This window comes from Rhinopithecus roxellana, chromosome 5 (assembly GCF_007565055.1).
Source record: "Rhinopithecus roxellana isolate Shanxi Qingling chromosome 5, ASM756505v1, whole genome shotgun sequence".
In the NCBI taxonomy this organism is placed as follows: Eukaryota; Metazoa; Chordata; class Mammalia; order Primates; family Cercopithecidae; genus Rhinopithecus; species Rhinopithecus roxellana.
Genome location: NC_044553.1, coordinates 60,413,612 through 60,441,602, shown reverse-complemented (window position 1 = coordinate 60,441,602; position 27,991 = coordinate 60,413,612). Strand labels below are relative to the sequence as shown.

Below are 27,991 nucleotides of genomic sequence, written 5' to 3'. Positions count from 1 at the left end.
CATCATGCATCCGCGCCCCACGGTGCCTGGCTCAGCCTCTGGTCTGAGACCTGTACCAACCCCCGGGAGCCGTGCGGGGCCGACAATGAGGAGCAGAGCGCAAGGGGGCGGCCTCGCTCCCCTGGCCACCACGGGGGTCGCGGCTTCCCATTACATAGCGTGTCTTTCGAGCCCTGGCCTGCTCTCGGCACCGCCACGACGGACCTAATATGGCCGCTGGTGCCGGGACCTGCCGGGCCCGCGGAGGGTCGGGACGAGGTCTGGGATCAGGAACTGCTCCCGGCATTCCTCGCGGGTGTATGGCGTGGGCTCCCTTCCTCCTCTCTGGGTCCCGCGAGGAGACTCTCGGGCTTTGAGGTGAGTCCTGAGGTTCCGCTGGCCAGTAGTGTAGCAGGAAAGGGCAGGTCATTCCCGGGTCGTGAGGCACTAGCCTCCTGGGGTGGCAGGGTGTAGAGAGGGGGGCGTTGAAAGGATACCCGCTACCCAGCCTGCTTTCTAGGGGGCTCTTTGGATTGAGGACATCAGCAGCAGTGGAAGGGATTTTACTGGAGACCTGTCACTGTCAGAACCTTAAAATACGACCGACGGGGCCTTAATGTCACCGAGGTAGAGAGAAAAGGGCAGTAGCCCTAGAGACTATTGCGACACAGTGTGCCCCTCATAAGTTCTTCCAGGGAGGGGGTCTGTACTGAGTTGACGCCCCAGGAGCTGAGCATGAGGCTTTGCATCCTTGGGAACTCAGCAAATGTTTGTTCAACCAATTGCAGGTAGCATGGCCCAGGGCTTGATAGAGGTGGAGCGAAAGTTCCTTCCAGGGCCTGGCACAGAGGAGCGGCTGCAGGAGTTGGGGGGCACCCTGGAGCACCGGGTCACCTTCCGAGACACCTACTATGACACCCCTGAGCTGAGCCTCATGCAGGCTGACCACTGGCTGCGACGACGAGAGGATAGTGGATGGGAGCTCAAATGTCCTGGAGCAGCAGGTGTCTTAGGACACCACACGGAGTATAAGGAACTCACAGCGGAACCTACAATTGTGGCCCAGCTCTGTAAGGTGCTGGGGGCTGACGGCCTGGGGGCTGGAGATGTGGCTGCTGTGCTGGGCCCATTGGGGCTGCAGGAAGTAGCTAGTTTTGTGACTAAGCGGAGTGCCTGGAAACTGGTGCTCTTGGGAACTGATGAAGAGGAGCCACAGCTCAGGGTGGACTTGGATACAGCCGACTTTGGCTATGCTGTGGGTGAGGTAGAGGCCCTGGTGCATGAGGAGGCTGAAGTACCAACTGCCCTAGAGAAGATCCACAGGCTCAGCAGCATGCTTGGTGAGAGAGACAGGCCCTTTTGTGCTTTTCCTGCTCCCCACTTTTCTCTTTTGGAGGCACCCACTGGACCATGTAGTGGGGGAGGGCCTCTGGATTAAAAAAATTTTTTTAAAAATAGAGACCAGGTTTTGTCGTATTGCCCAGGCTGGCCTGGAACTCCTTAAGCAATTTGCCTGCCTCAGCCTTCCAAAGTGCTGGGATTACAGGTGTGAGCCTCTGCGCCTGGCCTGGATTATTTTTGTAATGGGAATTGTTTTAGCAGTTTTCTAAGTTTGCTTACAGTTCTGTGAAATCGTGTTTTCTCTTTAACAGTAGCTGTCTAATTTGGATTTAGTCCTTCCATGTGTCTTAATTCCAGCCAACCTGTCTCATTTAGTTCTCATACCTATAGCCAGATCTCCTTCAGTTTCATTTCTCAGTTCCCTGCTTTGACTCTTCCTTCCCCCAATCTTTTTTTTTCTTCTTCAGTCACCACTCCACAAGGAGGAGTAAAAAGCCTTTTTACAAAAGCTGACCTCTGGGAGGCTCAGACTCAGGATCTTCAGATCACGAGACTGATGCACTGCCCACTACACCAAGAGTCCAACCAATCTTCTGTCCTTTTGTTTTACAATTACCTAGATCCTTTTAATGTGTCCTTTCAGCTTTTCGTAAAGGGCAATAACATTATAGTTATGTGAGACAGTGGGGCATGATTTGGCAGATTTGTTCCCAAGCATAATTCCCTTGTAGACAGTTCATTCGCACTAGTGTGGAATTTTGCACCCCATGAGGCCTTACAGCCCTGCAGTGCTGTTTGAGCCCCCTCAGCAAACATACACTGAGTTCCTTGCTACGTGCCCAGCACACTGTCAGGCACTGACAACAGACACCGGCAACAGGCAATTCCATTCTCACCTTACGATGTAGAGGTGAGAACTCTATGTGAATCCCACCCCATGGCTATAGCTTCCCTCCTCTTCTTTCTATAGCTCTTGGTTTCTATTTGTACATCTCCGCATGTGCTTCATTACTAAGCTGATGAGCTTTGGCCTGGTCTAGATGGGCTTTAATCTTTTTTTTTTTTTTTTTTTCTTTGAGACAGTCTGTCCCCCAGGCTGGAGTGCAGTGGTGCGACCTCAGCTCACTGCAAGCTCCGCCTCCTGGGTTCACGCCAGTCTCCTGCATCAGCCTCCCGAGTAGCTGGGACTACAGGCACTCACCAACACGCCCGGCTCTTTTTGTATTTTTAGTAGAGACGGGGTTTCACCACGTTAGCCAGGATGGTCTCGATCTCCTGACCTCGTGATCTGCCCGTCTCGGCCTCCCAAAGTGCCGGGATTACAGACGTCAGCCCCCGCGCCTGCGATGGGCTTTATTCTTGATTGTGGGACAGGGTAATAACTGAAATGAGCTGATGTTGAGGTATCCTTCGTCTTCTTGGTGCCTGGGTGCCTCTTCGCCATTTCTCCTTGCTGGAGGAGAGGCTCAAGTGTGGCTTCTATTCCCACTCTTGCCTGAAGTTGCTCTTTTAGGTCCCATTTCCACAAGCAGGCAAGGAGTGGACTAGTGTGTTATAGAAGCTGGGTGGATGACATTCAGAACCCCAGTGTGGCTTTGGAAACATCCATGGGGTTCTGGCTAGGTGGGCAGGGAGCAGAGTGAAAGTGCTTGTGGCTCTGTCCATTTCTCTCCTCGTTGTCCTTTTACCTGTAGGTGTGCCTGCACAGGAGACAGCACCGGCCAAGCTGATCGTGTACCTACAGCGTTTCCGGCCTCAAGACTATCAGCGCCTGCTAGAAGTGAACAGCTCCAAGCAGAGGCCACAGGGGACTGAAGATCCTGATAACTGCCTGGGCTAGGGGTGTCACTTCCCAGAATGGGAAGGGAACTCTGGGTCTAATGGAGTCCACTCCTGGCCCACTGTGCCTCTCCCCTCAGCGTCCCTTCTGACAGTGACTCCTCTCTCTCTAGCTCTGCCTGTTTCTTCCCCTTACTCTAAGCTACTCTTCCTTGAGCCCTCCCTGGCTGCTGCTTCTTCCCTTATCCGTCAGATGCAATCTGTGGGCCGCCCCTCTCCCCTGGCCGCTAAGCAGCCTCCATTGATTTCCGCTCGTGTTTATAGGATTTCCACTTAGCCGTGATCAGTAGTTAAGCACAGGAAAATCCCTTGCCACCCCCCTCCCTTGGTCGATGCCATTGATTCTGCCAGCAGCTCCTAAACCGCCTTACAGCTGAGTTAGAAGATGAGGGGAGGCAGCAGGGATTTCCCTGCCTTGGGGTGCAGGAAATAGAAGCAAGTTGAGGAATTTGTTGGGAATCCCAGTTAGAACTCTAGAAATTCTATTCTGATTTTGCCACTGTGCCCAGCTCTGGCCCAGAGGGTAGAGTGCCGGCTGTAGAAGTTTGGGGCAAATTTGTTCCCTGAACTGAAGAGGGTTAGAAAGAACCAGCAGCCGCCCCATCCCCGCCCCTGTGTTGAGACAGGTTCTCAAGGTTCAGGGGAAGATGCATACCTCTTATGTAAGAATGCTTTTCCCTTGTTGTTATTCATACACATTTTCCACTTCAAATATACCCAAATATGGCTTTCCTCCCCTCTCAGGCTTTATTGGGCTTTATTTGGGGGAGAAGGGGGCTGGTCCCCAGTTTTTGCAGTGCAAAGCCAGAGTGCCACCTGCTGGTAGCCCTCAGGTGTAGGTTTCAAGCGGCTGGGGTTTGGGACACAGGAGAATTTCAGGCTGTGATGGAGACAGTTACTGCCACGATTCCACAGGCAAGTTGTTCACCTCAAAAATCTCCTGCACTGACTGGTGAAAGTGGTTGTAGGTAAGGCGCAGCTTTAGCCGCAGGGGGGCCTAGGAATAGGAGAGCGGGGACCAGGGTTAGCACCCATGACTTCTGCTATCCCTGGGTCTTGCCTTGGGGGAACTCCTGAAGCTCACCTTGTTAGGATTGAGGATTCTGAAGAGCTGGGTGATAGGAAGGCCACCCCGAGCTGGAACTGTGTTCCCACTGGGGGCCTGCAGCTGCAGCTGGAGACTCTGAGCACAGGAGTTTAACAGAGCACAGTATGGCAGTAGGTGGGGCTCAGGCAGCTCCTCTACACCCAGTGGCTCCACACCCTTTTCCTGTAACTCCCCAAGTGCTGATCTCCAGATGACTCAATCGCATCTCACACTGTCTCCCACCCACCTCCTCTACTTAGTGGCCTTTTCTCCTGGAGTCCTCAGGCCACCTCTGAACCCTGATCTTTACAAACCTTGGGCACAGCAGCCTGGCAGATGAAATTGGTGACATCACCCTCTGAGGAGTTGGTGGCAGTGATGGTGATTAACAGCAAAGCAGGGTTTTCAGGGGGTCGAATGAAAGACAGATTCAGCTGTACTCCCTCACGCTCAAACACTTTGAGATCTGGGATGGGAGCTAGAGTAGGGAGACAAAGGCAGCTCAGCGTGCAGGTTTGAGAGAACATGTTTGTTCAACAAAAATTGAGTGAACACCTGCTGGCCCTGCACTACTCGAGAGGCTAGTAACAAAGTAGATATGAAGATGAGGCTGGAGCTGACTGTCTAATGGGGGAGAGAAACAATAAAAAAGGGCCGGGCATGGTGGCTCACGCCTGTAATCCCAGCACTTTGGGAGGCTGAGGTGGGTGGATCCTTAAGGTCAGGAGTTCGAGACTAGCCTGGCCAACATGGTGAAACCCTGTCTCTACTAAAAATGCAAAAAATTAGCCGAGTGTGGTGGCTCGTGCCTGTAGTTCCAGCTGCTTGGGAGGCTGAGACACGAGAATAGCTTCAACCTGGGAGGCAGAGGTTGCAGTGAGCCGAGATGGCGCCATTGCACTCCAGCCTGGGTGACAGAGTGAGACTCTGTCTCAAAAAATAAAAATAAAAAATAAAATAAGCAAGATAATTACAGACCATAATAGGTGCTATGAAGGAAGTAAGTCATTCTAGAATAACTGGGGAGAACTGACTTAAATAGGAGTGGTAGGGGAAGGCATCTGACATTTTAGCTGAAGCCTGGAGTGAGAATGAGCTGGTCATTCGACGTGCTGGGGAAAGAACATTCCCTGTAAAAAAGAACATGAAATGCCAAGGGTGGGAGGGTGTGAGGAGCTGAGAAGGGGGCAGTGAGTGGGTAGTGGGAAAGTGGTATAAGAAGGGCTGGGAAGGAAGCAGGGCCCTGTAGGCCAGAGAAAGAAGTCTGGAACAAAGGGAAGACAGGTGACCATGACTGACTTCATCCTTTTACCTCCTGAGATGGGGATGGGATGGGGGACACACATGGACCCACAAGAAGCAGGGTCCATGAGCCTCAGCCCTTGGCTTAGGAGAAGCAGCACATTTCTACCTACCTTCTCTAAGACATCTCCCTTTTGCTTAGGCTTACCTGGGGGTGGAGGTGCACAGGGAAGGTCAAGCAGGTATACCAGGGCACCTCCTGGGGAGGGGTCCAGAGGGGGAGGATGCTGGGCATCCCCAGAAGCCCGATCCAGGAGATCTAGCAGATCCAGGAGCTGTGAGGCCTGGTGGAAGGGACAGAAGGGGCAGGGCTGGGTATGAAGCTCAGCCCGTCTTCCTACCCCAGGGTTTCCAGCCTCCTCACCTGGGACTCTGTGGGTGCTGGGGCTGCTTCTGAAAGTTGGGCTGCTTCTTTGCTTTGCTTTGCTTCCTCATCAGCCTGAGGGCCATCTCGCTCCACAAGAGGCATTTTTTCCAGGATGGCAGCCCTGAGAGGATGGAATGCAAGTGTGCCTCTGTGTGGTCTCTGGGCCTTTCACAAGAGGCATCTAGGATGATGACTAGGAACATGGAGCCCTGGGCACATGGTGGCTCAGAAGTTCCCTTCTGATTTCCTAAAATGACATGTTGTTGCTGATTTTCAGATGAGCAAGGAGGGTTGGAAGCCAGCTTAGCTTCAATTAACAGTGGGTGGGAAGCTCTCACCGTGGATGTGGAACACAGGTGAGGATGAGGCCCTTGTACCTACAAAAGGGCATCTGGGAGAGGGCAGGGGTTTGGGTCCCATGCTGCAGCCCAGTGCTGGACACACCTCATGTGATCGTACTTCTGGAAGAGTGTGTCATATTCCACAGCCCGCTGTTGCAGCTCCACGTCCAAGCAGCTCCTGTAGATGGACACCACCTGGCGGATGCGGCTGGGCCAGTGTAGTATATAAGTGGCAATGGCAGTGTGCCACTGCAGGATGTCGCAGGAAGGAAAGGCCCATGGAGCAGGGAAATACCCAGATTTGGCTCAAAAACAAGAACCTAAGGGCTTGGGGTTAGGGCGGGCTGGGTATATATGCTTGGAAAGAAACTCAGAAATAGGTGGGCCCAGTGAAAGGCCATCTCTCAAGAGGCTGGGACCCCTTCTTACTTATTGTCCCCTTGGAGGCGAGTGCTGAGTTTCATTAGGGCTGTGAGGGCATATCCTCGAGTGGCTGGCAGGGACATATGGGACTGCAGCACCTTTTCCAGCAATGCCAGTACTTCCTCTTCGTCCACCTTCAGACATGGATACAGTTAGTGACCCTGGTGCAAGTCCTGCCCCCTGACGAGTCCCTCCTCAGTGTACCCCCAATGAGGTCTCACCTGAAGGGGCTCAATCTCCTCACAGTTCCCCTCCAGCAGGAGGTCCCCATATTCCCCAATGCACCAGGCTGCCACCTGCACCAGTGGTTGCTACATGGGATAAGAAACTGCTGGGCCGGCCAGGTATGGTGGCTCACGCCTGTAATCCCAGCACATTGGGAGGCTGAGGCGGGAGGATCGCTTGAGACCAGGAGTTCAAGACCAGCCTGGGCAACATAGCGAGACCCCCGTCTCTATTAAAAAAAAAAAAAAGAGAGAGAGAGAGAGAAACACTGCTGGGCCAGGGTCTGAGGTCCTCTCCTCACTTCCAGACCTGGTAATATCCCTTTAGGCAGTACAGAGATGGTGGGGGGGGGGGGGGGGCGGTTGGAGGGGTGGAGAAAGGGAAGTTTGTTACCTGGCTCCCACTGCCCTCTGGTGGCCAAGCATCAGAACTACATGGCCTAACCACACAGGATGGAAATGTGAGAGGGTCCCTCCCTTGTGGAAGGTGTGGATGCTTTCTGCCCACCCTATTTAATTAAGATGGAAGAGGGGGCTGTAGATACTGCCTGGCATCTGTTAATTCATTCAGCATTCAAGGTAATAATGAAACCTCATAAACACAAGAGCTTTAATCTCAAGGCAGCTCTAAGAGGCAGTCAGGGTACGTGGAGCATAAGGGAAGTTAGTCATCTGTAGTTACATAGCCAGGAGGTACCAGAGTCAGGACAAAAGCCCAGATGTTCTTAAAAACAGGGCTCTGTGCTTGGATGTCTTCTGCACTATGTAGGTGGCTGTGATCTTGAGAGAAAAATTGGAATCTAGTATAGAGAGGAGGCGGTCGAGGATGGGCAAGGGAGTGGTTGGGCAGCCCTGGGCCTGGGTAGGTGGGAATGGTACCTGGGAAATGTCTTCTGCCAGGGCATTGTAGAGGCGGCGCACAGAGTAGGCATGTAGCTCCTGGGCCCCCCCAATCAGCTGGGTCAGGTTGGCCACTGCATCATCCCGCACATGGGTGCCCGCCTGGAAGGTGTGGGCACGGCCAAGTCAGTGTGGTGAATCTTGACCACTTCTGCCCAGCTCTCTGACTAGCCCCTGCCTCACCGTTGTCAGCACATGCAGGATGGTGTCTATGTGCCAGCGTTTGGTGGGAGCAAACCTAGGGGATATATGGCTCATCAGTCCTGGTACTGACCCTGCCCAGATTCTACCCTCTTCCACTCCTGGGCACCTCACCTCTCTGCAGCTAGCAGGATGCCTGAGGCACAGTCAGCCCGTAGGTCAGGAGGGCAGGACTCCAGAAAGGCCTGCAGCTCTTGCATCATGGCTCGCACATTGGAGCTATTTACCAGAGCCAGGCTTAGTTCCAGGGCCCTCCTGGCAGGAGAAAGAGGTTTCCATGCAGGTAGCCCAGGTTATACTGGTCCATGCCTCAGCCCCTCTGCTTCCCCAGGGACCTGTCCCCCTTAGTCCCCTTACTCCAGCTGCTCTAAGCTGGCTCGAGTCTTGGCCACAAGGCACTGGGAACCTCTGCCCTGCCCTCCTGTCCCCTCTATCACTGCTCACCGGCTGAGGGAGGCATCAGTTTCCTGTAGACAATCCACCACAGTGGGCCGATGCCGCTGCACAGCACTGTGATCAGACTGCACCAGTCGAAGCAATGATGTCAGGGCTACATACCTGGTCAGGATGGGGGAGGTTCTATCACACCATGGCCATCAGCCCCCATCCCCGTCCTGTCTTGGGTATAGGGGTAAGAGAGAAATGGATCAGGAGGCTCTGGAGGAAGGAGGGCAGAGGGCCAGGGGATCAGTGGCACAGCCTAGGCAGACAGTTGGGACTATTACCTAATGTTCCTGTCACTGTTGAGTAGGAAGCGGCCAAGAATGTTGACAGCTAGAACCTATGAGAGGCAGAAGCTGGGGTCAGCCAGGAAAGAAGCAACCTGCTCAGCCATTGAGGAGTGGGAACACATTGGCGCAAGATGATGGGGCTAGGAGGAAGAAACCAGCAAGCAGGACCTGTGTGGGTGAGGTGGTGGGCGGGGCCATAGTGGGAGAGGCATAAGGGATGATACCCGTAGGCCAGCTGCAGAGTGGATATCCATGATGGTGAGTACTGTCTCAAACAGGACCGCATTCCCGGCATTTCGGCTGGTGTCTGTGTTAGTGGCTACCTGAGTGGAGGAGAGAGGAGATATATCTGCTCAGGGCCCTCCTCAGGTCTCCGTTTCTTTTGATACAGGGTCTCACTCTGTCGCCCACAGCTCACTGCAGCCTTGACCTCCCAGGCTTAGGTGATCCTCCTGCCTCAGCCTCCTGAGTGGCTGGGACTACAGGCACATGCCAACAAGCCCGGGTAATCCTCAGGTCTCTTGAAGGACTCCAACATGTCATCTGTCCAGCCTTCAACCATCCAACAAAGTTCCCTTAGCCTCTACTGTGCCAGGGCCGGCCTGGGCACTGGGGCAATAGCACTAAGACAGACTGTGTCCCTTCTTCGTGGAGTTCACTGTCTAGAGGAGACGGAGAGGCAATGATACGGCCACTGCACAGTGAGGAGTCAAGTGAGGGGCACCCAGGGCTGGTGGGGTCTCCAAGCAACACAGCTAACCAGTGCCCTCCTCCCAGCCCCCACCTGGGCCAGCAAGTCATTCATGGTCTCACTGCTCTCCTCGTGGTTCCGGCCCAGGATCCGAAGCAGACGAAGTATCTGGACCTGAGGTTGGGTTGAAAATTGAAAGGTGGAGGGGTTCATAGGATAAGGAGTCACGGAGCTGAGGAGAAAACTCCAACATGGAGGAGAGCACTGTGAGGGTCTGGCTCGCTCTCTAGATCCTCCCCATACCTCCTCAGCTCCACAGGTCTCTTGGTCCTGGGAGGGGAACAGAGGTGTGTGAGGCCAGGGGAGTTCAGGACAGGCTTAAAAAAAAATTGTTACCAAACTCTATTTTCCTCACTTTTAGGCATTCCCTCTCCCCTCACAGGTCCTGGGATGACCTGAGCAATCCTGTGCCTGCTATTCTGCTGCCCAGGACACTGAGAGGGCCAGTGTTCTCTTGGAGGAGACCACTGGTCATGGTCTTACTGCTATGCCCTCTCTGTTCCAGGGATACAGCAGTGAAAGGTCACTCCACCTGCAGGAAGGGGTCGCTAACTCCAGATATGCTGTGTTCTGTGGAGTATCCCGTTGTCACCAGAGTCCGGAGGATCTGTACCAGCTGGGGTACCACCTGGAGGGAGGGCACAACTTTGGGCATTTGTCCTAATCCTCTCCAGCTAAAGCCCCATTCCTTCCCCACTGACCCTCTCTTCAGGCCCAGGGCCTGCCCCTGCACCAGCCCACCTTTCGGAAGTGCTTGAGGGCTGCAGGGCTTCGTTCGCAGAGCTCCGTGATCAGCGTGATGGTGCCCAGCAGGATGCCTGGGGTCAGGGTCGGGGAAGTGAATGGTGGGGGCCAGGGGCAAGAGAGTCTATTGCGTGTGTGCCTGTGTGTGTGCGCTACCCTTCTCCTATGAGCTGGTGTTCCCATCCGATTTTCAATTCTTCTGTCCACAGAGCTGAAGCAAAGGATGGGGAGCCCCACAGCCTTACCATGGTGACGCTCGTGAAGCAGGTGGACACAGGGTGGGAGGAAGACACTGGAGAGTTCAGGGACCTTCCGGATCATGTGCACTGCAGTCAGAATAGCCTGCAGAGGTCCGGGGCCTCAGACAGGGATCAGAGGGGATGGACCCCTGCATCTACTACTATATGGCACACAGCAGGCAGTATCTGCAGGAGCAAGTGCCAGGAGTCCCACCATCTCACCTTCTTGCGCAGGTAGGGACTGGGCTGCAGGAGCAGTTTCTCCACCTCTGGGGCCAGGTCTCGGCACATCTCAGCAGAGCCCATGGTGCTCAAAGTGCACAAGGCCAGGCCTTGTACTGGCTGAATCCCCTGGCTCAGGTCACTGCAGGGTTTGGGAGGACGGTCCGTCAAACCTCTGAGAAAATCAGTCCTTTTCAATACCCACAACAGGCAGTCCCCTGGGATTTCCAAGGTCCCTACTCTCCCATCTCCCTGATTCCAAGTGATTGCCAGAACCCTCTCACTTCTTGATGCTGTTGGTAATGAGCAGGTGGGCATCGTGCCTCTCATCCAATAGAAGCATGGCCCCCAGGTAGCCCACCCTCTTGTCTGTGAATCTGGAGGAGGCGATCAGTTTCAGGCACTCCATCTATAGTCAAGGGGGCAAACCAGGAAGAGGCAGGGGTGAAACCATAGACACTCACATCCCTGTTCCATCTTCCTCTTTAAAACCAGATTAACCTGTGGGGCATCCTATCTCATCACTCTCCCTTCAACAAGAGGAGAAGCTTAGGAAATTCAGGCGTTAGTGGGTAGGAGGAACTAGGACTTGAGGAGGATGGGAAAGGAAAGGAGGAGGTGCCTGCCCTAAACGAGGCTGGCCAGAGAATGAAGGGTTCAGGCCAGCTGATGACCAGTAGGGGTAGCAATGGGGAAAGAGGTTTGCAGTGCAGCCTGTGAGGACTCTGAAATTGTAGAATTTAAAAAACCAGGGCATAAACAGGTGAGAGAGTCTGTGACTCTGCCCCACTAGCCTTCATCAAGCTCAGGAGGGAGGTATTCCTGGCCAGTACCTGTCCAAAGTGGGCGGGGTAGCCCAACATGTGGACGTAGAGCAGTTTGGCCAGCTGCCGGTGCCTGTGCACTGGGTCCCCATCGCGGAAGGAGGCCCGGATGTGGGCACACTCCTTTTGGATCACCTCCCGCTCCTGGGCCTGAGTCTTGGCCCCGCGAATCTCTTCGATGAGGTCCTGAAGCTTCAGCGAAGGCGCCACCATTCTGACTGGCAGAGTCCGGGAGTGAAGAAACACTCTCTGGCCGGGCATGCCTGGGTTTTCGGCCCAGGCGCGTCCTGTGTCAAGACCCTAAGAGCCCGGGTCCCACAGGTACCCTAAAATTGCTCCCGCATTTTACCTTTCTCGAAGTGGGTCTCCAAATTCCGCGACCACCCCACCGCCCGGGAAGCCCACTACGCATGCGTCCGCACCCTACCGGCGCCCCTTCCTATTGAGCATGCGCTGGAGCCCCACCTATTTCTCCCGTTTCCTCCTCCTACCTGGTATCTCATCCCTAGCTCAGCCATTGCTTTCTTTCCACGACCCTCCTCGGTTTCTTCCGCGAGCTTCCTCCCCCGATTTCCATCTCAGACAGCGGCAGCGACAGCCTGCCTACCCCCAGGACTCCAGCCTCACCTGGCTTCTGCCTCAACTCCGCTCCTCTGCACCCCAGCGCCTCCTGGTACGGGGCCGAGCAGGGGTTGGTGATCCGTGCGGTCCTTCCCTCTCCCCGCCTCCACCACGGGACCCCGCCCTCCTGGGCCGATGCAGAGCCTTCCTGAATCCTCTGACCTCGAGCCTCAGGCTTTAGCGGACAGACAGCATGATAGGCCTGGAGTTCTTCAAGAGGCCTCCTCGCGCATCCTCACCACCCGGAGAGCCTCAGTTTGGATTTGAAGCCATCGCACCCCAAAGGAGATGACAATCCCCCCCCTTTTTTGAACTTTTTTATTAATATATTTTTTTTTTTTTGTTAAATTTCTTTGTATTTTTTTCCTGCAAGACTTGGTGTTGGCGGCACTGTTGTAGTTTAACTTCAATCCCAAATTCCATGAAATAGAAATCAGAAGTAAAGGTTGAGAGGGGAGGAAAGAGGGAGGCAAGCCAAGGAATAAACAGAGTTTGACTAGAAAAAAAGAGGGTATGTGTGGTGGGCATTCCCGGGCAAGGCCATTCCTTGAGGGAGGGGGTTGGCAGGCAGCTTGCCTCTGCCTCATGCAGGGGAGGGAGGAAAGATCCCCTGGGGACCCTACAGTCCCCTCTTCCTAGGGCTTCCTGCTCCCAGGGGAAAAGCTAATACCAGAGAGGGATCAGCCACAACCTCAAACAGGGCTCTCCACCCACCTGTCACCCAGGTTTGACTCCCACCTCTGCCCTGCCTGGGAAGCATGTGAGATCAGCTTTCTTTGATCCCCTCCTTCTGTTGTTTTCCCATTTCACAAGATTCTGATGTGAAGGGGGAAGGGACATAACCCATTTTGAGACTACTAAACTTGTCACAGCTTCTGCTTCCTTGTGAGCTCCTGTTATCTTGTCTGGTCCTATCCCCGAGAAGTGCCTCCCCCGACCACAACTCCCAGAGTTGGGGTGTGGGGGCCTTGCTCAAGTGCCTCTAACCCTCTGCAATAGAAATGTCTTCTTCAGGCCCCTTAGGAATTTAATCAAAGGCCACAAGTGAGTCCAGACCAACCAAATAAACTATTGTGGGGGAGACAGAAGGGTGGGAGAAGGCAGTGGCAAAGTCTGGGCGGGGTGGACTTGACTGCATTGGATATTCTCTGTTCCTTTACACGTTGCTCTTGGCATGGCATGCCACCAGAGGGGGCTGGAGGAGGGGCTGGCTGATGAGGAGAAAAAGAGGGAAATGGTAGGGAGTTATTCTACTTTTCACTTCCCTTCTCTCCCTCAGGGAAGGATGGAATTGGGCAGGAACCCAGCTCAGTGCTTGGAGGTGAGATAATAGCCTCCAAGATTAGAGGTGGAGGATGCACCTCCTGCAGCTTTTTCACTAGGCCTCAGAGGGACAGCAGGCCCCTCAGGCTAGGGAGCCACAGCAGCGCAGCCAGTCCCTTGCCCGGCATTCAATCACTCCTTCTTCATTTTCTTCCTCCTCCTCTCCATTCAGCTTCCAGGAGTCTCCTTAGGACACCAAACCCCCACCCGCAGCGAAGTTGAGGTCTAAAGAAAAGGTGGGAGGGCGTGGGGCAATGGTCTGACTTAGATTTGTGTGTCTCAGAGAAGACAGCAACTCTGAGAGAGAAAAGCCCTTCATATGTAAACAATCTAGAGAAAGAAGGGGTTGGGATGGGGAAGGGAGTGAGGAATACAGAGACAGATCCAGAAGAAATGAGATAATCTGAAAGAAGAGAGGGAAAGAGAAAGCGAGAGAAAACAAAACAAAGGAGCACAGAAAAGAAAGGAAGAAGAGAAAGAAAGATAGGAAAAACACAGCCAGGAAGAGGAGAAGAGAAAAAAGGCGGTCAAAGGGGTGAAGAGGCACGCAACCAAAGCCAGAACCAGGCCAGGAAGTAGCCTCAGGTGAGGAGCTGGGAGAACAGGAACGCCAGGCTGAGGTCCAGGAGGGCCACGGCTCCAACCACCAGGGGGTTGGCAGCTCCCTAGAGAGACAGAGGGGGAAGCAGACTCAGTCCCCAAGGACATGGCCCACCTTCCTGCCCTGGCTGAGGTGGCAGAGCTGAAGGGTCTCAGGTACCTCCCTGCAGAGCCTGGAGCAGGGGGATCGCCAACATTTGTTTTGGATTGCAAAACCCTGTCTTCTCCCAGGCAGGGCCCCACCTTTCCTCTGGCACCTTCAATACAGGGACAGCCCTTCCACCTCCTCCCTCTAGTCCCCTCCCATCAGCATATCATGTGTCCTAGGCAGGAGGTGCCTGGCCTTAGTAGCAGACATTGGCAGCAGCAGCCAGTACTGCAGCAAGGCAGAGGGATGAAGGGGTGAGGATGTGGTTGCTAGGAAACAGAAGGCCTAGAGCCCAATCAGAGTAGAGGGTTCTGGGGAAACTCCGCCTCTCCCGGTTTTCTGCCTTCTTCCCTATTTCAACTTCTTCCCAGGAGAGGGAGGGAGAGTCAGGGTAGGGAGGGAACAATCTTTTCCTTTTTTATTTCTGGGCACCAAAGAGAGAAAGTGCGGAGGTGGGGGTGGGGGTGGAGTAGGAAACTGAGAGCTGGAAATGATATGGAAGGAGAACGGGGGAAAAATGTTCTGGCTCTCCCATTGATTATTAGTTTATAACCCTGGGCAAGTTACTCTAAGTGCTCTGGGCCTCAGTTCCCCCATCTGTCAAATGAGGGAGTTAGGCTTGTAGGCGTGTAAGGTTCCTTCCAGCTCGAGCACCCTCTATTTTTTTGAGGTGGGATGTGGTCCAAGACTGGCCAGGCAGAGGAAGCCGAGTGGAGATAAAAAGCCCCCTGGCGATCAGACAGGTCTGGAAAGGGTGGGAGGCAAGGCTTTGGGAGAAGAGGGCACACAGCAGGGACAGAGAATCTCACCGGCTGGGCAGGCCTCTCAGTTGCAGCAGGCTCCCCGAGTTCTTCTGTCAGGCACCCAGCATCAGGACCCCTCGAGGACGAGCCCCTCAGGACCAGCATAGCGATGGGCTCAGGCTCCGTGCCTGCTGGGGCCCTCAGCAGGGGCAGGGGCTCTTCATCCTCCCCCTCCTCCTCTCGAAGACTTCCTGAACTGTCGCTGCAGCCTCCAAGGAGTGGGGAACCGTCTCTGGGCCCTGGCCCTTGCATCCCAGCCTCATCCTCAGCCTCATAGCCAGCTAGTTCCTCTGCCTGTGCGCCTGGCCCCCCCCACTCCTCAGGCCAAGCTTTGGGGCTGGAGAAGGGACCCTGGTCCCCTCCAGGAGGCAGTGGGCTCCGGCAGGCAGGGGGTCGCCAGGGTTGGCGGGAGGAGGCAGGACTGCTGGGCAGTTCAGGGGATCCCTCTGAGGGAGTCAGTCCATTCTCATACACCCCAGGGCTGTCCTCATCCAGCGGCTCCGTGTCGGAACCTTCTGAGTCCTGCCTGGGTCTGCGGCCTGGGTAGGGATAGCTGAGAATCAGAGGGGCCTAACTGGCCTTGGGCTGGAGTGGCTGCAGCTTTATTCCTGACTGGGCACTTCCCAGGACTTTGGAATTCCCAGGCTCATAGCCTCTCACCGCCAGACTCCAAACCCCCCATTAACGTACTGCATACATTCCCAAGTCCCACTCCCCAGACTACCAGGTCTGGCCCCTACCCTGTGTTCCTTGCACCCTCACTCCTTGTTTTGTCCCATCCCCGGTTCCCTTGCAGGGCTTCTCATCTGTTTCCCCACACCTGAGTCTCTCTAGCTTCCTAGGGACCTCACTCCCCTCCCCCCAGCTGCCCATGCCTCACCTGGGGCCTCTAGCATGGGCTGCAGGTCCTGGGCTATCAGTTTGGCCATTCGAGCTGCCTCCACAGCCTTCTCAGCGACACTGCTGGCTGCCACTGCCTTTAGGAGGGCGTCTGCTGCCCTGTCGGATCCAGAGACAGGGACTTAGCAGACCTTCCCCCACTTCAAATTAGCCCCTGCTCAGATGCTCCAGCCCCCTAGACCCGTCCCCTCTATATCATATCCTCCTGTCCTCTGGAGTCTTCACCCTTCCCCACACTCTGCCAGCTGCTTCCCCTCCTGGCAGGCCAGGGCAGCTCCCATTCGGTTTCCTCCCCCTGACCTGGGCTGCATTTGCCATCATCACACCCTCCTGCTCCTCTCACAGCCTTCTACTGCTACGTCCTGTAGTAACACTTCTTCCAGTTGCAAGGGCCAGGACCTCCTGGAACTCTGTCATTCCATTCCTGTCCTGCCCCCCTCCCAGTGACAGTTGAGACTTCGCTCTTTTAGCACATCCCCTGCAGTCCTGCTTGGTGCTTACGAGCTATACCTACCACCTTCTTTGCAGTTAGCACCTCCTCTTGTTACTAACCCCTCTCACCCCCTGAAGTCACAGGCCTCTCTGTGGGGTCCAGCGCAGGGTCCTGTACTTTGGTCCTCCCTTCCAAGCAGCTTCGTCCCTGCCCCGCTCCCTTGTTCAGAGCCACTGTCTCCCTCATGTTAACAGTCTCTACCTCCCTTTCCCTTTCTACCATCTCTTTTCCTTATTATTAATCCTATCTCTACCAGTGCAGATTTCCTGGCATGAGAATTTCCTATCTTGCGTTCCTTCGGCCTCTTCTGTTATCACATTGTTCTTCATCCCGTCACTGCTACCACCCCACTGCCCCCCCTCATGCTTTTCTGAGCTCTGGAACTGGAGTAAGAGTGGGTCTCCCCTTTCGGTAATGATCCCATCCCCTCTCCCTACTAATATGCATGCTTTCTCACCATTGCAACTACACTTCTGGCTAAACCCTTAGTCTCCCTTCCACACCCCCTCCCACTTTCCCTGCTCCTTAGGTGCAGGCAGTCTGGGAGTCTGATCAGTCCTTCCCCACTGTTGTTTCTCAGTTCTCCCTCTGATGTCAGATGCTTCCTCAGTTTTCTCTTCCCTTTCACCCTCTGCTGTTAATCATAGATGCCTTGTCCTTAAATGAGTTCTGTAATTCTGAGGGTAGGACACAAAGGAGCTGAGAAAGAGTCAGTCAGATGAGCTTGCCGTGGGCTTGAGTGGATCACACCCCATGACTTCCTCTGGTCACAGGCCTGTTCTCTCTGGCTTAGGAAGACAGGCTGGTATGGGGGTGGGGAAGAGGATGGTGATATCTACTGTGCATATTCTTAGTCCATAGCCTCTTATTTATGTTCTTTGGGAGCTATGATTAGTCCCTTCTCCTCAAACCTGGTGGGTCAAAGATCTTTAGAGCCTGTTGGGAGGGATCTCAGATAACGTGGTTCTTCTGTCTTAGAGACTTTCAGACTCTATATGACTAGCCCTATGCTGAAACTGAGCTGGTCTCAGGGTGCACAGCAGGCACATGTACAGTCTCCTGCCTCTGGCCTTTCAGTGGGGCAAAGTCAAGGAGAAGGTGGACAGGGCTGTCAAGGGCACCTGTTGAGCCATGAGCATGAGGATCATGGTCTTGGGTTGTACTGAGTTATTTTGGTGGCCTGAAACTGGTGCACTGATGAGGCCTGTTTTTCTATATGAAGAGTATGGATGATCAAGTCCTATTCAGTAGACTTAGTCTGTGCTCAGGCCTCAGACTCAGGCCAGGCTCAGGCTACCTGGCAGAGGCACCTGCTGCTGAGGCTCTGCTGTTTCCATGGCAGCTGGCAGCCAATCAGGATTGCCAGGCCTGTTGCTGGGGAGACCAACCAACCTCCTCCCACTGCCTGATCCTCTAGTTACTGAGATCAGTTTTTCCTGCACATGTCTCCACTCTATCTAGCCTAAAATGTTCCCTGGTGCTCTGCCCTCCCCCTTCCCTGGCTTAAGGCCCTGGGCTCTAACATCCAGACTCCCAGACACATCTATAGATGCACATTCTCTGACTCAAACGTCTACTCTGCATTTGGCATGTTTATATTCTTTCTTTCTTTCTTTCTCTCTCTCTCTCTCACACACACACATACACACACACTCACTCACTGTGTCACCCATTATACAAACTCATTTAAGCATATCTGGACATATCCTGATCTCTGATCTCTGAAGAAGTCTCAAATTTAAATGAAATCCCCCACCCCTTTAAAAGAAAATCCAGTATGTGAAAATTCAAATATGTGAGTTGTATAAATAAGGGGTCTGTGAATCTCATTACAAGTGGATTTTTGGCTTCTTTTTTTTTTTTTTTTTTTTTTTTTGAGAAGGAGTCTCGCTCTGTCACCCAGGCTGGAGTGCAGTGGCCAGATCTCAGCTCACTGCAAACTCTGCCTCCCGGGTTTACGCCATTCTCCTGCCTCAGCCTCCCGAGTAGCTGGGACTACAGGCGCCCGCCACCTTGCCCGGCTAGTTTTTTGTATTTTTTTAGTAGAGACGGGGTTTCACCGTGTTAGCCAGGATGGTCTCGATCTCCTGACCTCATGATCCGCCCGCCTCGGCCTCCCAAAGTGCTGGGATTACAGGCTTGAGCCACCGCGCCCGGCCGATTTTTGGCTTCTTTTAGATTTTTTTTTTTTTTTTTTTTTTTTTTTTTTTTTTAGACTGGCTTTCGCTCTTGTCACCCAGGCTGGAGTGCAGTGGCATGATCTCGGCTCACTGCAACCTCCGCCTCCCAGGTTCAAGTGATTCTCCTGCCTCAGCCTCCCGAGTAGCTGGGATTACAGGCACCTGCTATCACACTGAGCTAATTTTTGTATTTTTAGTAGAGACAGGGTTTCACCATGTTGGCCAGGCTGGTCTTGAACTCCTGACCTCAGGTGATCCACCCGCCTCAGCCTCCCAAAGTGCTGGGATTACAGGTGTGAGCCACCGTGCCCCGCCTTCTTTCGGATCTCTGCTATCTAATTCAGTAATTACAAACCATTTGTGGCTATTAAGCATTTGAAATGTGTCTAGTCTGAATGGAAATGATGTGATTTAAGTGTAAAATTTAAGGGGCAGTCCCGTGCTGCCCACCTTGCTGCTCACCTCGCTGTGCAGGGAGCCTTGCTTGCTGCCCAGGGAGTTGCAGATTTCAAAGACTTAGTTCAAAAAGAATTTGTAAAATATCTTAATAATTTTACACTGGTTACCAGTTGAAATGATAATATTTGGATATATTGATTTAAATAAAAATATTATTAAAATTCATCTCACCTGCTTCTTTTTATTTTCTATTCCTTTGTTTGTATGGTTTTTTATTTTTTAGAGACAGGATCTTGCTATGTTGCCCAGGCTGGTCTTGATGGGCTCAAGTGATCCTCTTGCCTCTCAAGTAGCTGGGTCTACAGGTGTGTGCCACAATGTCTGACTTCTTTTTATTTTTTAATGTGGTTACTAGGAGATTTAAAACTACCTATTTGGCTTGTATTATATTCCTGCTAGACAGCACTGCTTTAGATAGCAAGGTTCCTGATGCAAGGAAATGTAATTTGATTTACAGAAAAGTTTCATTTACAGGGAAGCCTCCTCCCTTCAAACTTCCTATCAGTTGGGTAAAAGAAGGCAGAGGGGGCAAAACTGGGAGAGACTATGTTTTCAGGTGGATAGGTCAGCAGTACTAATTAGACTTCCCAAAGGCCCAAGCCTGAAATGGTGTCAGGCTGGGATGTGGTTAGGAAGGGACAGTCCCTCTTCCACCCAGGGCTGATGCTCTCAGCCTGAGGCCTGAAGACTGGATCAGCTGCAAGAGGAGGAAGACTAGGGACATGTTTTGAGTTCCAAGAGATTTCTGGGCCTGCACAAAACCAGTTCCTTGCTACTCCCACACACAACAATGGATTCCATAGACACATCTCCACACAAAAGACACCGAGACACATTTACAGTCTTACACCACCTCCCTCAAATACCCAGCTACCCACAGTTACACCCACATCCACCTGTAGCCTCGGATATAAACACCGAGAATGCCCAGGGCTACAAATGCCTGGCCTTAGGCTTGCTATTCCCCACCAAGCCCTAGGCCTTAGGCCTTGGTCCTCCCTTAGGCACACCCCCCTTCCCGGTCCCCAGCGCACCCCCTCCTCTTAGCCCAGCTTCGGCCTCTGAACTGGACGCCCACCTGGCAGCGGCGATCTCCTGGCGCTGACGGGCAGCGCTCACGGCTCGACGGGCGCCCTCGACAGCCCTGTCCACCTTCTCCTTAACTTTGCCCCGCCGAAGGGCCAGAGGCAGGAGGCTGCGGACGCGCCCTCCGTGCACCAGCCGGTTGCGCTTGTACTTGCCCTCCTCGCGGGAGCCGTCGGGGCGGGTGGTGCGCCCGTAGCCGTGCCGCCGGTTGCCCAGCCACTCGCCTTCGTAGCGCAGCCCGTTGGAGCGCTGGCTCACGCCGAAGCCGCTGCGCCGGTCTGCGCGCCACTCGCCCGCGTACACTTCTGTGGCCGAGCCCTCGATGAGGGCGGGCGGTGCTGCGGACGGGGGCCCGCTGGCCTCCGAGCCGGGCGGTCCGGTGCTGCCCACCTCGCTGCTCACCTCGCTGCGCAGGGAGCCTCGCTTGCTGCCCAGGGAGCTGCGACGTCCGCCCGCTCGGAGGCCGCTGAGCAGCAGCGAGCGACGAAAGAATCCGCCGGCCGCCGGAGTGCGCTTTCGGGAGGACGCGCCGTCGGCGTCCCCGGGCCCGGCCAGCACGAAGCCGCCCCGGGAGCCCGAGGCGGGGCTGCCTCCCTCGTCGCCCGGCAGGGGCAGGGGTGGGGGTGGCGTCGGGGGGTCGCTGTGGCCGGAATCCAGGGAGGTGCGGCGGGGTGAGCGCAGCAGCGCCGCCTGATGGTAGGGCACACTCTGGCGCACCCCGTAGCCGTGGCGCTTCCCGGCCTGCCACTGGCCCTGGTAGGTGCCTGCGGGCGGCGGAGGGGTGGGAGAAAGAGTCAGGACGTGCCCCTGGGCTCCTTGCGCCCCAAGTCCCAAGCCCCCCTGCAAGCCCAAGCGTCAGGCGGGAGAGGTGGAGGCGGTTAGTGTGGAGGTCGGGGAAGGGCACTGGGAGCCGGGGACAGGCCAGGCTGGGCGGGAAAGTGTGGAAGAGCAGAACGAAGACGGGCAGGTAGCAGGAGCCCTACGCAGATTTTGGCAGTGCAGGTAGACAGGGGAAACGGGGAGGGCCCGGCAGGCGTGCGAAGGACAGGCTGGTGGGGGCGTTTAGATAGGCAAACAGGACTCTGAGTGGCACGCCGACGAAGAGCAGAGGTGTTGGGGACAGGCAGGTAGAGAGGGAGGTGTGAGGACAGGCAGACAGGGAACGGGTGAGGGAGAAGCGAGCAGGAGACAGACAATTGAGGAAAGCATAATCATCATGGGAGAAAGCAGAAATTGGGGGCGGGAGGTCACATCGATGTGGGGCGGGGGACAGATGGATGGGCGCAGGGGCGCAAATGGCGGGCGAAGGCGCAAGGCTAGGGAAGGCGCACGCGGACGAGCAGACAGACACTGGTGGGCCGGGTCCTGCACCTCCGTCGGAGTAGGTCTCGGTGCCGTAGCCGTCCTGGAAACCGTCCTTCCAGAGCCCGGCGTAGCGCAGGCCGGACACGCTTTCCCACACGCCGCTGCGCCCCTTCAGCCCGCCCAGCCACTCGCCGCGGTACGTCCAGCGGCTCTTGCGCTCCACGCCCAGCCCTTCGCGCTTGCCCTGCTGCCAGTGGCCCTGGTAGCTGTGTCCACCGGGCCCCGTGAAGACGCCCAGTGACTCGAAGCCGTGTGCCCAGCAGCCGCTGTACTCGCCCTGGGCGCCGGGGCCCGTGCACACGCCGTAGCCATGTGCCCGCCCCGCCTCCCAGCCCCCCACGTAGCAGCCCCCGTCGTCAAAGTCGAACTTGCCCCCGGGGGACATGCATGTAGTTGGCGCGGCCTCAGCCCCCCGGCGGCTCAGCGCATCCTGGGGCTGGAGAGCCGGCTGGGGGCCTTGGAGCCGGGCGAGGTCTGGGGGCGGGGGCAGTTAGACCGGGGCCGGGCGGGGGGGCCCCAGCGAGGGCAGGCAGGGCCGGACCCTCATCCTGAGTGGCTGCGGAGAAAGAGGGAGGGGGGCAAGTGGCGAAAGAGGCCCCTCCTCTTTGCCCGCCGCTCCCTGGCCCGGTGGCTCGGGGCATCAGCACCGCCCCCCAATCCACCCCCCTCCTTCGGCAGCATTTTCCAGCAGCTCCCAAGCTTGGGGGGCATGGGGGCTTCCCCCATTTCTGTTTTTGTGGAGCGGGCCCCTCCCAGGACTTGGGGCCCCAACCCCAAGCGGGAGTCCCAATTCTCCAACCTAGAACCCCGAAGTGTCGAGTGTGGATGGCAGTTTGGGGGTCCTGAGAGGGGGCTGGGCAGAATCGTAGGGCACCCGTTTCCCTGGCTGCTGTCAGGACCCCTCTGTCCCGGTTCTTCGGCGTCTCTGGCAAAGGGATGGGGATGGGGGTAGAATATGTAGCGGGGAGATTGGACCAAGGTGGGCAGACGGTTTTTCGGGGGCAATGGATGGGGCCCAGGGGAGGCTCTGCAGGGGAAAGGCCAGGGTGGGGACGGGCAGAGAGGCAGAAGGGAGGGGGCAGGCTACTCACCATGTGGGCTGGGGCTCAGGCTGCCTCCCCGGCACAGCATCCATGGCAGGATACCTCCACTCCCACCTCGCCCGGACAAGCCAAGCCCCCTCCCCTTCCGGAGAGACTGCTCCAACCCAGAGAGGAAAGGTGGGGGAGTCCGGTGAGTCCCCTCTCTCCCCGCTGGAGGAGCAGGCTGGGTGGGGGGGGGGGGGGGGGGGCGAGGTAGTGGCAGGGGTGGGGGAAGATGAGAATAGTGTAGGGGAAAAAATCTGCCTTGGATGGAGATAGGGAAGAAGAGCTGGGAGCTGGATGCAAAGGGGGAGGGGGCTATCAAGAGGGGGTGTTTTTATTATTTTTTTCTTCTTATGGTTGGGAGAGGAAAAATAAATCAAAATTCCGATTCCATCCCAGCACAAATCAATGTTTGCTCCATCCCAGCATCACGGGGGAGGCTGGGCCAGGCAGATTTAAAGGGGCAGGGAGAAAAGAAGAGAGAAGAGGGTGGGTAGAGGAGGATACGGTGAAGAAGAGACAGAGGCAGTGATGCGGGTGGTGGTGGGGTCTCCAAGCAGAAAAGGATGGGTGTCCGCTAACCCTTCGGTGAGGGAGGAGGCAGGCAGAGAGGAGAAGGAGATGCACTGAGACCCCCAGGGAGGAGAGAAATCCTGGCATGCGGGCTGGGAGTGGGGCGAGGCGGAGGGGAGGGAAGAGGAGCGAGGGGGAGGAGACTAAGTTGAAGATGGGGAGGCAGGGGGAGGCCGAAGCCGGGCGGGGGAGGAGAGATGCTGGCGAGGCTGAGAGAGGGTGAGAAGAATACAAAGAAAGAGGTGCAGGGGTGAGCACTAAGGAGGGGGGAGATGCAGCCTGAGAGGGAGGAAGGCGGGGAGACCCATTCAGGGGCTGGGGAGGGATGACAAGGAGGAGAGAAGCAGGGGAGGAGGGAAGAAGGGGGAAAGAAATAGATATGGAGACTGAGAGAGAGAAATAAGGCTCGTGAAGGGAGGGAGAAAGCTCTGCAGAGGGAAGGGCAGGCGTGGGTATAGAGATCCAGGCAGGAAGAGCCCAAATAGAGGCAGGAGGGCCGGAAGTGGTGTTTGTGGGGCTCTAAGGAGAAAGATGAACCTGCCAGCTGCTTGGACTGAAGCCAGAAAGCTTTGGGGCATGGATGCAGGTGTCCACTGAGTCCACTATCCTCCGGAAGAAGCCGCTGGAGGGGGACCAGGAGGCTCACGCTCTTGCACTTTCTGAAGAAGCCTGAAATGGGACCCTGCTAGGAACTCTGGCCCCATCGATGCTTCTCCAGGCCTCCCCATCCTCCATCCCCACCACCAATTTCTCCCTGGGTTGTCTCTCTGAAGGGGAAGAGGGTTTATTGCTTTTGAATGGGGAGGAGGGCATCATGCTTGGTGATGGCGTGAAGATCCCAGGGCTTTAGAATCTTTTCTTTTGCAAACCTAGAGGCAAAGACACATAGACATGTTTGGGAGATCCCTTATTGTGGCAAGGCCCCCTCCAGCCCACCACCCCTCTGTCCTGTCCTCTCACCAGAGGGCCAGCACATCCTGACCTTGCCGTTTACAGACAGTAGGCACACACTGTCTTACCTCTCCCCTTAGTTTTTAGACTCTGCATCTAGTTCTTTCCCTGCTTCTAAGCCTTTAGGAAGGAGGACACTGTGTCCAATTGCATACAACAGTACATAGTCAAATGCACTCAATTGCCCCTATTTTCATACACAGCTTGGTCCACCACTCCTCCTTCACTGCATCCCCATTTTACAGAGAAGAGAACTAAGGCCCAGAGGGGAAGTCATTCACCAGAGGTTATACAACAGAACTGGCAGAGCTAGGAGTAGAACACTAGACTTCAGACCATTTAAGCCCTGTAATTCCTGCCAGGATTCCATGAACTTGGGGACCCTCCCTTAGGCTCAGGGCCTCCATTTTGAGTACTTTGGTAAAATGAAGAGCATGAGGTTTGGAATTAATAGGGATTTCCCTTGCATCATGTCTTCCCACAATTTATATGAGGTTGGAGAAATGTAAAATTTAAGCCTCCAGGAAAGGGACCACATCTTCTAAGTGCTTAGCATAGAGCAGGTCAGCTATGGGTCCACTTGGGGCATGACTGTTGATGGAGAGTTTATTCATTTATTCATTCACTCATTTCTCTATTTATCAAGTATCTACATAGTTTACTGAGTACCACCCACATAGCCAAGTGCTAGAGACACAGTGGTGAACACTGTGGGGCCTGCCCTCATGAAGTTTACTATCTAGTAGTGAAGATAGACAACCAATAAGAAATTCTAGTGTGGTTAGTGCCACAAGTTTGTGGGGTGGGAATAGGGAATAGGGATGGAATTCACCTGAGGCTGGTGCCCTAGAAAAAGAGGCATTTAAGATGAATCCAGAAGGGAGTTCTGGGGCAGGCCAAGCTATGTTGCTCACCCCTAGATATTCAGCCTACAGTGTCAGCCTTTCCTTCTCCACACAGTGCCTTGTCCCACTCCACCCCTAAAATTCCCCTTTTCTCCAAGAGAAAGGGAAAACAAGAAAAGAAAAACCAATGTATGGTCCTGGAACACCCGCGCCTTGTTTCTTAGGGAGAAGAGTTGACAGGGGTAAGTGGAAGTTGGAGTGTGATGCCTTGTTGGACGCTATACTGTATTCTGAGCTGCAAATTAAGTGTAGGGTCCAATGAAGTCCTGAAGAAATCTCTGACAGAAGTGCCCCAGAACATGTGGGATGCACAGTCCCAGCGCCGCCCCCATGTCTACCTAAGTGAGTTAGCCTTCCAGCCCCTTTCTGTTCTTTCAGGGCAGGGGCACTTTTTTTTTTTTCCCAGAGAGTGCACTGGTTTGTTTTGTCACAATTTACTAACATTCAGGTGTCAGAGAAAAGGGAAGTAACATTCGATGGAGCGGCTCTGTGCTTGGAGCCAGGTACTGTGCTTGGAACACCATCTGTATGACCTCATTCCATCCTCACAGCAAAACTGTCCCTGTGAGCGGTCCAGGCTAGAGGCCTGGAGCTAGGTTTCCAAAGATGGTCAGACCTATGTCTGAATCCTAACTATCTGCCACCTACTAGTTGGGTGAACCTGAGCATATTACCTAACTTTTCTGAGCTGCAGTTAGTTTATCTCTAAAATAGGAATATCACAATCTACTCCATGCCTTATTTTGAGGATTGAAATGATCATGTATGAAGTGTAAGTATGCATAATATGTATAATAATATAAGGAGGGAAAGGCCGGGCTGGGTGGCTCACGCCTGTAATCCCAGCACTTTAGGAAGCTGAGGCGGGCAGATCACGAGGTCAGGAGATCGAGACCACAGTGAAACCCCGTCTCTACTAAAAATACAAAAAATTAGCCGGGCGCGGTAGCCAGTGCCTGTAGTCCCAGCTACTCTGGAGGCTGAGGCAGGAGAATGGTGTGAACCCAGGAGGCGGAGCTTGCAGTGAACTGAGATCGCACCAGTGCACTCCAGCCTGGGTGACAGAGTGAGACTCTGTCTCAAACAAACAAACAAAAAAGAAATAAAAGGAGGGAAAACCACTTGGCATAGTATCCAGCACATAGTAAATGCCCAGTAAATAATGGCTTGAAAATTAGATTGGCATTATGGCAATTTTATAGGTGAGAAATCGGGGACCTAGCAGTTCCTTGGAGCTTGATGTATATCAGACTCCCAAGTTAGTATGCTTTAACAAATGCAATTTTGGGGGTCTTGTTTATAAAAGTAAAACATGCTCATTGTAGAACAGGAAAATACAGAACAATATCAAGAATAAAAATTAAAACCACCCATAGTCTCACTGTATAACAGTTTAGTATATTTTTATATAGTCTTCTATGTACTTTTAGCATAATTAATTAAATGGTGCATATACAATTTTGTATCCTACTTATTCACTTAGTTTTCATTGTAAGCATTTTTTTATTATTACACTTTAAGTTCTGGTATACATGTGCAGAATGTGCAGGTTTGTTACATAGGTATACATGTGCCATGGTGGTTTGCTGCACCCATCAACCTGTCACCTACATTAAATATTTCTCCTAATGTTATCCCTCCCCTAGTACCCCCACACCCCGACAGGCCACAGTGTGTGATGTTCCCCTCCCTGTGTCCATGTGTTCTCCTTGTTCAACTCCCACTTATGAGTGAGAACATGCAGTGTTTGGTTTTCTATTCTTGTGATAGTTTGCTAAGAATGACGGTTTCCAGCTTCATCTATGTCCCTGCAAAGGACATGAACTCATCTTTTTTATGGCTACATGGTATTCCACGGTGTATATGTGCCACATTTTCTTTATCCATTCTATCATTGATGGACATTTGGGTTGGTTCCAAGTCTTTGCTATTGTGAATAGTGCCGCAATAAACATACGTGTGCATGTGTCTTTATAGTAGAATGATTTATAACCCTTTGGGTATATACCCAGTAATAGGATGACTGGGTCAAATGGCATATCTGGTTCTAGATCCTTGAGGAATGGCCACACTGTCTTCCACAATGTTTGAACTAATTTACACTCCCACTAATAGTGTAAAAGCGTTCCTATTTCTCCACATCCTCTCCAGCATCTGTTGTTTCCTGACTTTTTTCTTTTTTCTTTTTTTTTTCCTTTTTGAGATGGAGTCTCGCTCTGTCACCCAGGCCGGAGTGCCGTGGCCTGATCTTGGCTCACTGCAAGCTCCGTCTCCCAGGTTCACGCCATTCTCCTGCCTCAGCCTCCTGAGTAGCTGGGACTACAGGCGCCTGCCACCATGCCTGGCTAATTTTTGTATTTTTAGTAGACACGGAGTTTTACCATATTGGCCAGACTGGTCTTGAACTCCTGACTTTGTGAACCACCTGCCTTGGCCTCCCAAAGTGCTGGGATTACAGGAGTGAGCCACCGTGCCCGGCTTGTTTCCTGACTTTTTAATGATTGCCATTCTAACTGGCGTGAGACTGTATCTCACTGTAGTTTTGATTTACATTTCTCTAATGACCAGTGATAATGAGCATTTTTAAATATGTTTGTTGGCTGCATAAATGTCTTTTTTTGAGAAGTGTCTACTCATATCATTTGCCCACTTTTTGATGGGTTTTTTTTTTTTCTTGTAAATTTGTTTAAGTTCTTTGTTGATTCTGGATATTAGCCCTTTGTCGGATGGATAGATTGCAAAAATTTTGTAGATTGCCTGTTCTGTAGGTTGCCTGTTCTGTAGGTTGCCTGTTCACTCTGATGATAGTTCCTTTTGCTGTGCAGAAGCTCTTTAGTTTTTTAATTAGATTCCATTTGTCAATTTTGGCCTTTGTTGCCATCGCTTTTGGTGTTTTAGACATGAAGTCTTTGCCCATGCCTATGTCCTGAATGGTAGTGCCCATGTTTTCTTCTAGGATTTTTATGGCTTTAGATCTTATGTTT

At 53.7% G+C, this 27,991-nt stretch overlaps 3 protein-coding genes across 20 annotated transcripts; 1 reads left to right on the top strand and 2 right to left on the bottom strand.

Moving 5' to 3' along the window:
• Positions 1-3,894, top strand: THTPA (thiamine triphosphatase). Its single transcript, XM_010366546.2, has 3 exons — positions 1-357; positions 768-1,319; positions 3,015-3,894. Exons 2-3 carry the CDS (start codon positions 773-775, stop codon positions 3,158-3,160), a joined length of 693 nt encoding a protein of 230 aa, XP_010364848.1. The 5' UTR covers positions 1-357; positions 768-772; the 3' UTR covers positions 3,161-3,894.
• On the bottom strand, positions 3,884-14,027 carry AP1G2 (adaptor related protein complex 1 subunit gamma 2). Of its 17 annotated transcripts, none has more exons than XM_030929987.1 (22): positions 12,143-12,225; positions 11,525-11,733; positions 10,976-11,100; positions 10,692-10,833; positions 10,476-10,572; positions 10,228-10,304; positions 10,019-10,114; positions 9,520-9,600; positions 8,960-9,058; positions 8,730-8,785; positions 8,449-8,562; positions 8,119-8,259; positions 7,987-8,041; positions 7,783-7,905; positions 6,901-6,990; positions 6,686-6,813; positions 6,360-6,464; positions 5,913-6,036; positions 5,697-5,832; positions 4,561-4,724; positions 4,244-4,342; positions 3,884-4,156 (listed from the first exon to the last, which is right to left on the bottom strand). In XM_030929987.1, exons 2-22 carry the CDS (start codon positions 11,726-11,728, stop codon positions 4,055-4,057), a joined length of 2,358 nt encoding a protein of 785 aa, XP_030785847.1. In that variant the 5' UTR covers positions 11,729-11,733; positions 12,143-12,225; the 3' UTR covers positions 3,884-4,054. The 17 variants fall into 17 exon arrangements, with proteins under 17 accessions (XP_030785847.1, XP_030785846.1, XP_030785839.1 ...); XM_030929986.1 differs by lacking the exon at positions 12,143-12,225 and adding an exon at positions 9,730-9,756 and having other exon boundaries at positions 11,525-11,977; XM_030929979.1 differs by having other exon boundaries at positions 10,228-10,572; positions 12,007-14,027.
• Positions 12,441-23,216, bottom strand: JPH4 (junctophilin 4). 2 transcript variants are annotated; one of them, XM_030929991.1, is made up of 7 exons: positions 22,585-23,206; positions 22,293-22,418; positions 21,500-22,049; positions 20,121-20,892; positions 15,891-16,009; positions 15,017-15,549; positions 12,441-14,124 (listed from the first exon to the last, which is right to left on the bottom strand). In XM_030929991.1, exons 3-7 carry the CDS (start codon positions 21,876-21,878, stop codon positions 14,041-14,043), a joined length of 1,887 nt encoding a protein of 628 aa, XP_030785851.1. In that variant the 5' UTR covers positions 21,879-22,049; positions 22,293-22,418; positions 22,585-23,206; the 3' UTR covers positions 12,441-14,040. The 2 variants fall into 2 exon arrangements, with proteins under 2 accessions (XP_030785851.1, XP_010364850.1); XM_010366548.2 differs by lacking the exon at positions 22,293-22,418 and having other exon boundaries at positions 22,585-23,216.
• Between the last annotated feature and the right edge of the window lie 4,775 nt (positions 23,217-27,991).

Excerpts from the sequence above, each read along its gene's own strand:
- THTPA (XM_010366546.2), top strand. The coding sequence starts at position 773 with ATGGCCCAGGGCTTGATAGAGGTGGAGCGAAAGTTCCTTCCAGGGCCT. Across the intron at positions 1,320-3,014 it reads CAGGCTCAGCAGCATGCTTG|GTGTGCCTGCACAGGAGACA; the intron begins GTGAGAGAGACA and ends TTTTACCTGTAG.
- AP1G2 (XM_030929976.1), bottom strand. The coding sequence starts at position 11,776 with ATGCCCGGCCAGAGAGTGTTTCTTCACTCCCGGACTCTGCCAGTCAGA. Across the intron at positions 6,814-6,900 it reads AGGAGATTGAGCCCCTTCAG|GTGGACGAAGAGGAAGTACT; the intron begins GTGAGACCTCAT and ends CCATGTCTGAAG. Across the intron at positions 4,343-4,560 it reads GCCAGGCTGCTGTGCCCAAG|AGTCTCCAGCTGCAGCTGCA; the intron begins GTTTGTAAAGAT and ends TCCTGTGCTCAG.
- JPH4 (XM_010366548.2), bottom strand. The coding sequence starts at position 21,878 with ATGTCCCCCGGGGGCAAGTTCGACTTTGACGACGGGGGCTGCTACGTG. Across the intron at positions 20,893-21,499 it reads CGAGACCTACTCCGACGGAG|GCACCTACCAGGGCCAGTGG; the intron begins GTGCAGGACCCG and ends CGCCGCCCGCAG. Across the intron at positions 15,550-15,890 it reads GCCCATGCTAGAGGCCCCAG|GCCGCAGACCCAGGCAGGAC; the intron begins GTGAGGCATGGG and ends ATCCCTACCCAG.